The sequence below is a fragment of the Gavialis gangeticus genome, unplaced genomic scaffold (assembly GCF_001723915.1).
Source record: "Gavialis gangeticus isolate Ggan-Ray unplaced genomic scaffold, GavGan_comp1, whole genome shotgun sequence".
Lineage (NCBI taxonomy): Eukaryota > Metazoa > Chordata > Crocodylia > Gavialidae > Gavialis > Gavialis gangeticus.
In genome coordinates this window covers 33,757-43,820 of record NW_017729015.1, presented here as the reverse complement: position 1 = coordinate 43,820, position 10,064 = coordinate 33,757, and the positions used below count along the sequence as shown (strand labels likewise).

The 10,064-nt window shown below is 46.9% G+C and overlaps 1 protein-coding gene across 1 annotated transcript in view; it reads right to left on the bottom strand.

The window, feature by feature from the left end:
• LOC109293953 (zinc finger protein 883-like) overlaps positions 1-4,258 on the bottom strand; it is an 18,516-nt gene extending 14,258 nt beyond the window's left edge. The window contains 3 exon segments of the mRNA XM_019512102.1: positions 3,060-3,186; positions 3,701-3,832; positions 4,222-4,258. Coding sequence (XP_019367647.1) covers positions 3,060-3,186; positions 3,701-3,724 — 151 coding nt within the window. The 5' untranslated portion in view covers positions 3,725-3,832; positions 4,222-4,258.
• Positions 4,259-10,064: the final 5,806 nt, after the last annotated feature.

Genomic DNA, 10,064 nt, shown 5'->3' with positions numbered 1-10,064 from the left:
GGGGGGGGAAAAAAAAAAAAAAAAAAAAAAAAAATCACCTGGTGGGCTGTGTTTTGCCCACCCCTGCCCAAGATACTGCTACTTACACAGCAGCAGGCTCTGCTTGACAGAAGCAGTGGCTCTTTAAACTCAAAGTGCAGGGGTGGGAGTAGGCAAGAATCAGAGATGAAGTGACCTCCTCTGGTGCCCTGGACAGAGCAGGAGGGAGGAAATAAGGCACCATGTGATAGCTATTGGGGGCAGAATCTTATTTACTTCAGCTAGCAAGCAGCAGCCCAACCAAGGGCAGCCAGTCTGCTCTCTAACTTCAGTTGGGGACAGACTCCCTTGAAGAAGCCCTGGGGTCCAGGTTCCCCAGGAGCACCCAGGGCTAGTAGTCCGCTAAACAAACAAACTTTGCCTTGGCAGGCAGCTGAATGACATTATATATTTTTTTCTTGAATATAACCTGCATCTTTCCCCCAAAAAAGCTGCTGAAAATCTGAGTGCCTTGCATATTCTATGTGAGGAAATACAGTAATTTAAACGGATGATTATATGAAGGCTTTAATAAAGTTCTTAGTTTGTAATCTGCAAAAGGAAACTCCTTCAAAACTCTTGTTATTGCTGTCATACACATAAGATTTTTTTTAAACTGTTTTCTTTGATTGTTCAAGATTGAATAGAATCAGGCAGAGTAAAGAAAGAAAAATAAATGTTTGCAAATAAGGAGAACGGTTAAAAGCCTGGAAAGGTAAGAAACAACATGGATATTAACCTTTCATTAGCCAGTTGATAATATAAAGTGGTCTTAATGCCAATTTGAAAGCAGGCCTTCTATGTACTATTCTATTATTTTGCAGTTAGGCTATGTAGAACCAGGTTAGACTGAATTAAACATCTTTCCCTGTCCTTGTACCCAGTCTTGATTTTTCCTAGCTCCACAGATTTCTCACCTATGAAATTTCTAAGACTATTTCTAGTTCTGTTTCCCTTAGCCTCCTTGCTTAATGTGACTTGGCCTAGTTCTTTGTAGTCTACTTCTATTAAGCAGCATTATGCTTCCTCAGTTCTACAATTTGCAATCTTTTCACCCAATGAGAGAATCATCACAACAATGCACAAAAAAACACAGGTTAGTTAATAATGTAGTATGTAGGATACAATTCACTGGAGTTATGGGTATGGAAAAAAGAGGAGCAAGACATTTTTACAGCTGTAAAAACTTGCATTTCAAAGCATGGAATTGGCCAGTACAGAACCACTAACAAAAGAGAGATGGCCATTCAATAAAGACAGATTTCACAAGGACGAAAAGGGGAAATATAATGGAAGGGTTGATATCTTGTTAGAGCAAAGTACTCTAACACAGTGTCCTACTTGCTAAGTTTTTCCCCACAGAAAAGAAAAGGAATGCCAAGAGAAAAGATGAAACGATGGAAGTTCCTTCATAACCAAAAGCCTGGCTTCTTCTCAAAGTCAAACTACAGTCTCCTTGTAATAAAGAGCTGGATGCAGATACACTGTGGGATACAGGGAAAGAGGCTTTCCTTTAACTATGGGCCTACCAGAATAAAGGAGGCAGGCAGCCAATTTTGTGGGCTGATCGTGGGGCTAGCTTCTATTTTCATGGACTTATAACAGTGAGGCCCCCCCATCACTGCTGATTAGCCAAGGGTGCTGTCTGTCATGCAGCCCCACCCCTCACTGCTGATTGGCTCCCACCCCACCAGGGAGCCAGCACTACTTTTATTTTGTGAATTCCACAGAGAGTGCTCACTTTCATGGACAATGCCCAATGTTGCGGTTTCCATGAAACCATGGAAAGTTTCATGGTTTCCATGAAATCACAATCACAATCTTAATATGCACCAAAAATGGATTTGGACCAAGTAATTTATGCAGAAGACAAGAGCAGTGAAAAGAGGCTGTCATATGAAAAGCAGCATTAAGTGACATACATAAAAAAACAAATAGTAGATAGGATGAGAAACTACTGATATGCTGACTAAAATCCACTAGGTGCAAACAAAGGGCTTGGATAATATCCTGATACTATGGGAAAGCTGGATTAACATCTTCCTTGAAAGAAATGTTCCACACCTGAATGAATTTTGATTTTCTTGAAAGGAGAATATCCCAGAAGAATTTTGTATCCACTGACACTGAAAAATGAAGTTGAAGTTCCAGTTGGCGGTGCGGAGGAAATCAGGAAAGATGAAAGCAAGATGAAAAATAGAAAAAAAATGGCTAGGTCATATGCCCAATGTGAAGAAGTTCCCAAAGCATCATGAAATGTAGAGTTCTCCAAATTAAATGCAGTGATCCTTCAAGAAGAGATTCTGGACAACTGGGGCATTTATACACTTACATTTTTATGCTGCGAGATTAATCGAGTCTACACTGCAAGCAAGCTGACGTGCACTGCATTGTGTTGTGTGCAGTTGTGTAAGCATTGAAAATGCGTGTCAGCATGCAGAAAATGGCAGCGGTGCACTTTTGAACTAAAACAGCTTCGATGCATTTTAGTTCAAAAGTGTGCCACAGCCATTTTTCCAGCACTGACACACCATTTCACCATTTATACAAATGAATGCATGGCAGTGCTTTAAAACCGCCTGCTGCTGCAGCACAAGCATATGTACAAACATCCCTGGTTACTAACTTTTAGTGTTAACAAGAATATTGATGTTGAATTTAGTAACCACCAACATGGCATTGAAGGAAGCACAGCGTTACTTAGCCACACTATAATAAAATTTATAGAACAGCAGAGTGAACTTGAGAGCATTAGTTTTAAAGTAAATACAGTGAAGACACAATCCGTGATCTGTGGCGAAAGGAGATATTACAAAGGCACGTGGGCAGAACCTTACAGCAACTCGTTAGATGCACTTGGGCTCCATCTTGCATTGAAAATATGAAACGGAACACAGGGCTGATCCATGACAAAACAGTGGGGAGAAAGCAGATTTATACCACCAGCCCAACCTTCAAAAGAAGTATGGAGAGGAACAAGGGGAGGAAGGGGACATTTTTGAGCTCACAGCTCTGCTGAGAAGCAAGATACAGGACTTTACCCAAGGAAACAAGAGCTTGGTAATTCCTCAGCATCTGGTCTCGGTAAAGCATCTTGTCTCCATCTTGCAGCTGCTCCCATTCCTTACGGGTGAAGTATAGTGCCACATCCTCAAAGGCCTCCCAGAGCTGTAATGACAAGCGTTACCCACTTAATCCCTTCTGCTCTATTCTCTTCCACCCCCCGCAACTCACTTGAAGGCTTACTCTGTATTAGACAGATGTACCAGTGTGGCTACCCTGGACAGAGGTGGGAAGTTGTGTATCCCTCAGATAACACAGCTGTTCCAGCAAAGTGTGGGGGTGGGCTCTGCTGACAAAGGAGTGCATTTGTCCGCTTCATCCCAGGGTGGTGGGGCAGCTACTCTCTCTGTTGTCACAAATTGCCTCTATGCTGGGGGCATTCCCATTGCCATTGCACCAAGAGAAAGTGTGATGAAAGTGGACAACCCCCTGCCTGGATGAGCAACCCCAAAAAATTATTTTTCCCTACAAGACACCGCCTTAGGAGACCCAGGGGCCTTGCAGAGCGGTGTCCCCTTTGTTTCCCGCATGGCTTGGGGACCAGGAGCTCTGAAGGGCCTATACCATTCTGGGGTTTGCTGTCCCTGCCGGACATGCGGGATCTCCGCTGAGGTCCTACCTGAGCCAGGATTGCTGTCGCCATCCCCACTGTGTCCCACAGAGGAGCAGGAAGGCGAGGCGAGGCAGGGGAAGGAAGAACACTGGTTTCTGTGGAGCGGTGCAGCTGGACACCGGGCGCGGGCAAGTCAACCTGGAAAGGGGAGAGAGAGGGGAGTGCAACAGTGCACCTCCCTGCACAGGAACGACAGTGTCACGGTTCCTGCCGCTGCAATCACAGCCCCAGGCGGTGGGACTCCAGGGAGGTCCCTTATGCCAGTCCGATGCTGGGGCCCGGGACTGGGAGTCATTTCACTGCCTGGGGCTCATTCACACAGCAACGTTTCCTCCAGCAACCCAGCACGCTCCTAGCAAGCCGCCTGCCCGGCCACCGCCCCACGAGCCCCGGCCTGTCCCGGCCCGGCTGCAGCAGCCCCCGCCGGCGGCGCTCGGAGAAGGCCCGGGAAGCTCCCGGGGCTCGCGACGTGCGAGCGCCTCCAGTCTCGCCCCGCGGCAGAGCGACCTCCACCCGCGGCCCCTCACCTGCGAGCGCGTCCCGGCCCCGCCTCGTCCTCCCCGGGCCCCGCCGCGGCCTCTCTGGTGGCTCTGGAGGACCGCGACTCTATGGTCGCTCGGCGAGGCTCTTCAAGGACGGCTCGAAAAAGCACATGGACGCCAACTGCGGGGAGCCCGCGGCCCGGGACCGCCCCCGCCCGCTGCAGGGATCTCATGGGGGCAAGGGGAGACAACGTGAGCACCAGCCTGTGGCAGAGGGGATCGGAGCGGACACACGTGCCCGAATTGCAGAAGAGCCCCTCCATCCCGGAGCGGCCTGGTCAGCCGTCTTTGGGTGCGTCCAAACGAGACGCCGACGTGACGGCGACGCTACTGCGCGGCGGTAACAGCGCTGTAGGAGCTGCCGAACATAACCGTGCGGCGACGGGACTGCGCAGTAACAACGGTGCGCTCGGCACCTTGTGTACATGCACTCGGCCACTTGTGTCGATGCAGCCACACGTAAGGCAGTCGTGGAAGATGAATCATCCTCAGCTGCAAGGGATGATGCCTGGATGCGTCAAGGGGTGATGCATGGGGGCCGATGATGATTCCTACTAGCCCAGGATCTGGTCCTGAAGGAGTCACTTGTGGTTCAGTGGTTTGTCTACACCTGGGTTCGATTCCCAGACACTTCTACAACTATTGCCATGGAAGCACCAAACATCTGGACTCAGTCTGGTCTTTGGATTCTGTCTCAGTGCCCTAAAGGGAGGGTGGCAGGTCTGGGCAGCCTGCACTCCTCCAGAAATTTCTGTCCAACTGTATGCATTCAAGTTCTGGGTGGCCCTCATGCATACACCATGATCCAGGAGGATCAACAGTTGCCCCCATCTGGTCCAGAGACTGCCACAGCACTATGGGCTGGAGGGGCCCTGCTGGTCTTGGTTGCGCAGACCCCTCCGCCTGCCTTCTTCCTTCCATGTGGGCACTTCCTGGAGCTGTCTTATCCCAGCCCTCTTCAGCCCATCTTTCACAGCCTTGTACGTAGGACATTACAGATAGCATGTCTATTGCCGATCAAGATCTTACCAATAACAGGTACACATGTTACCAGGAGAGGTATAATTGGCAATATCTACTTTGGTGGTAGATATATGATTTGTAATACAGACTTACACACATGATAAAACGGTGACAACTACGTATACATCATGTATTATATAAAATATATCAATTGCAGGTGCTTCAGACATTGATTTGTTACAAAGGACTAGTCACAGTTGTTGCACATCTATAGAAACAGCTATGATGCCAGCCTAGCCAGGACCTTTCCCTGTAGGGATGCACATTGCCATCCACGCATATTCTACTAAGGCTTATGGGTCACTATATCCAGATGATCTGTCCCAGAGTGTGCATCACTCATCTTTGCAGAGCAGCACAGTCCACTTGGCCCAGCCGGCCCCATTGTCCCCCTACATTTCCTCTACACCTGCATCATTTAATTTATTCTCAGCTGCTTCACTCCAGAGCTGGCTGCATTTTGGAACAAGAGAAGCCCTCCCCATACAGTCTTATGTTCACACACACTCCCACCACTGCACTTGAGAGTTGGATACATCTTAGGCAACTCGTATTGGGTATTGCACTCTTTTGGATTCTAATGAGATCGGGTATTGCAATTCTATTGCAATCTCATCCCTGTTTGACATTATAGGCAGCCAATCCTCAGTTGCCCCATCCCAGAGCTGGCTGCATCTTGGTGCTGTGTGAGCCCTCCCCCTGTGGCATCACTGTGTGGCTTTTCCCAGTGCATCCTATTCTAGAGGAGGCTGCATCTCAGCACTGGGCAAAACCTCCCTGTGCTGTGTTATATGTAGCCCCTCCCCAGCTGTCCTGTCCCTGAGATGGCTGCATCCAGGGCTGGGATCTGGTCTTCTGAACCCTGGGTCATTGGGCTATGCAGAGTGTGTCCAGGAGGGGACTGAGAGCTGGTGGCTGGAAGAAGGTCCTCACTGTAGAAGCTTGTAGCTTCTCCTGCTTTAGCTTTTTCCTTTCTTTTCTTCTCAAGTCATCCTGAATGACACCAGGGTCCAACTGACAGTCCAACTGACTCCGGGGTATTTGGGTTGGCCCAACCAACTCCATGGTGGTTCAGTCTGCCTGACTGACTGATTTTAGTGTGATCAGGTTGGTCCAACTGACTCTCGTATTGTCAGGTCAGACCCAACCATTCTGGAGTCTGACTGAGCCCAGAGTAGTGGGGTCAGTCAACCTCAGACTGATCAGCTGGTTTTGGCTATTTCAACATCTGAGACTTTATCCCTGTTGCCCATCCTACCTTTGCCTCCAGTGTTCACATCAGCATCAGCGCTGAGCACAGAGGTAAAGCATCTACTTAGCTCTTGGGCTTTCCCTAGATCATCTTTCACCTCTATCCCATCCTCACTACATTGTGGTTCCATTTCTCCTGTTTCTTGTATGACTGAAGGGTCTTTAGCTCTTTGCTGTCATTTCCTTTGTAACTTTTGTCTCAGCTTGACTTATGTCAGCTCTTACTGTGCCGCACACCTCTCCATTACCAGGATATACCTTTCTTTGCTGATGAGCCCCTCTGTAGGCTCTGCTTACTCCTAGCAGGGCTATTTGTACACTCAGGTCTGGAGCTATTTGCTTCAGTGATGAATATGAAGCCCCAATTCAGCTTGCACCTACTAAGAGTTACCATGAAAGCAAAAATTTGGAACTTCAGCATTATCCAAGTTTTGCCTAATGCCACTGGTATTAAGATGGGGCATGTCCTGATCAGTGCTTTTGAGAACCACCAGGCAAAGAAAGAGCACTTGGGTGCTTTGTCTTTTCATAGGAAAAGTGTAACTGTGTACAGTCAGTAACAATCCCACTGGATAAACAGTTGGTCTCGTACTGAAATATAGTAGGTATTGTTCATTGTTAAGATTGAGGTTTAATAATGCATCACAAATCACTAGCTGCAGTATGTTTCTGAATGTAACCATTATCATCTATCAAGATACATGACAATAAATTTTAGTTTTCTAATATCCATAGCACCGCTTGGTCATTGCTCCAAGGTTAATACACTGAAAGTTTTTACAATACCCTCACTTTCTGCCAGAAGGAAAAATGTCTAGCTGAAAAATGTCTTCTTTGACTAAGCAGCCCCTGTCCCAAATTTGGAAAGACCCTGGGGGTGGGCAGGAAGAAAACAACCAACCTCTCCCTTTCTTCCTTCACATACTATCCAGATTAGGTAAAGAAAACCTCTAATATACTCCCATCTCTTTTAGAACACCATGCACTTTCATAACAAAGCTGAAAAGCTTTAAAAAGGGTTTGTTTATGCTACTTAAGATGCCCTTGTAAGCCAATAACCTTACGGTATTACACAAATATTTATGGAATGTAGGCAATCTATAACTGACAGACCAATGGATCACAACTATATTTCTCTAGAAGTTCTCTGCAAATGCACCACCCACAGAAGTGCTACAATTTTTTTACCACACTGTTCTCAGGTTAGAGGAGACAGGACCAGTACTATAGACAACATGTCTTAGTATTAGACCTGAGGTGCGGAGGAGGGCAACTATACCCAGGTCATATTTGGTACCTTGGTAAATTATTGCTCTAGCAAATAATATTTCAGCAAGGTTAAATGTCAATTTTAAAGCAAAACCGAGATAGTATTCAAATCAATGCTACACTTTAACTGCAGACAGCTTCTTCATGATAAAGGAAGGAACTATCAACCTTTCTACAGAAAGAAAGGTCTAATCCATTAGGATTATATAGGGGGCTGAATAAATTAATGGATGATAGATCTATTAATGAACAGAATAGTGGGAGATGTTTTCTCTAGCATTCTTAAACTCAATAAATGGTGTATGCCATGGAGGGTACTGAAAAGGGGATAGGTCCCCACTATCCCACTGTCCAAACCCAGTTTATCCTGGAGTCATCCTCAATCAAACCCTCTCATACAAAACACACACCATGAAGATAAAAGCAAAGGTGAGCACTCATAGCAACACTGTATATAAATTAACCAACTCAAAATGGGGAGCCAGCCCCTCAACCATCTGAACTACTGCTCTGTCTCTCAGCTTCTCCTCGGCCAAGTATGCATGCCCTGTATGGGAGAGAACTGTATATACTAAGCGCCTTCACCCCATTCTGAATGATAGCTGCCAGTGCATCACAGGATGTCTGAAGCCTACCAGCCTAAGCAGTGTGTATCTGCTGGCTGGCATCACTCTACCTAACATCAGTAGAGCAGTGGCCAGCAGGACAGAATGATCAAGACAAACTGAAGATATAAGACACCCGCTGTATGACCATCCTGCAGTGCACAGATGTCTTAAGTCATGCAGGAGCTTCCTCACCAGTACCCAACCTCTTGATGCCATACCCAAAGAGACGTGGCTACAGATGTGAACAAGAGAGTGATGAAAATACTTGGCAATGAAGAAAGAGACATTCCAGTGGCCGAGTCCTTGCCACCGGGGGCTGACAAACCATGGCAAAGGTAGCAACGTCTCAGCTACCTATGTACCAGAGTTGGATGCCCCAACGAACTAATAAAAAGTGCGGCCATTAGTTCAAACGCTTCTGACTGTGGTACAGAGCCTCAAACAATGCCGCACCTGTTGCAATGCCTGCTGCTTGAAGGCACATGTACAATGAAAGATCTTGCAAAGTAGAATAAGCAAGCACAAGCATGTGTAACAAAATGGTCAAATTTGGCATAGACGCATAAGAAAAAGAAGTAGATTTCTTGAGGACCTGCTCCATGATCTTTCCATGTATTAAGGTCAGGCTGCCTGGTCTGAAATTTTCCTTTTCCCCTTTATTAAAAAGGGGTGCTATACTTGCCCTTTTCTAATCACCTGGGAACTCAAACAGCCTTCACAGCTTCTCAGAGAGGATAACTAATGGCTCTGGAAATACCTCAGCCAATTCCTTCAATAGCCTAGGATGCACCCCAGCTGGCCCTGCCGACTTGAAAGCACCTAGCTCCTCTAAGTAATCCCTAACCTGTTCTTCTACAACTCTAGGCTGTTTGACTCCTTCCTTATTTTTGCTAGATTGCCTTGTATAATATATTCCATGCTTCAAGTGCCCAACTCCTGCCAGAAAAGACTGACTCTTCTAGCTCTATCTCCTGCAGGGTAGGTCAAACAGACTGACAAAATTCTCTCCCCAGCTGGCCTTCAAGGTTCTTCAGACTGAAGACAGGAAAGAAATATTTTCCTCCTCTGTAGTGCCAGATGCCCATGGAAATTGTTAGGTATGTCTCTGGCTGTATCTCCAGAATATTATGTCAAAGCCACAAATCTCTCCAACAAATATGTTTCATCATGGCTGTAGAATTGATTCCAGGCCTTCACTGCAATGTATCTTTGAAAAAAAATGATATGCTGCTGGGATTTGCATCCTGAATAATAGGACCTACTGGCAAATAGACAGGTATAGATATCTCCTTCAGGTGCTGTAGAACAGTGGTCTCCAACCTTTTTAAGGTGAAGATCACTTTTGGAAGGAAAGGGCAACCCAGGACCTACCATGCCCCCACTCAGCCAGTGGCACGAGGCACGGAGGGAGATCGTCCCTCTCCCCTGGCCTGGCCCCAGTGGCAGGGGGCACGGCTCAGCCCTGCCACATGTATCCCGCCACTCCCAATCGTGAAGCCTATGACATTTGATTTCAGAGGCTCGACTGTCAGAGGCTCGCTAATCGACCATATGACATTTGATTTCAGAGGCTCGACTGTCAGAGGCTCGCTAATCGACCAGTCGATCGTGATTGACTCGTTGGTGACCACAGATCTGAATGTATTCCTTGCCTGAACTGTGAGATTCCTGGGGGGG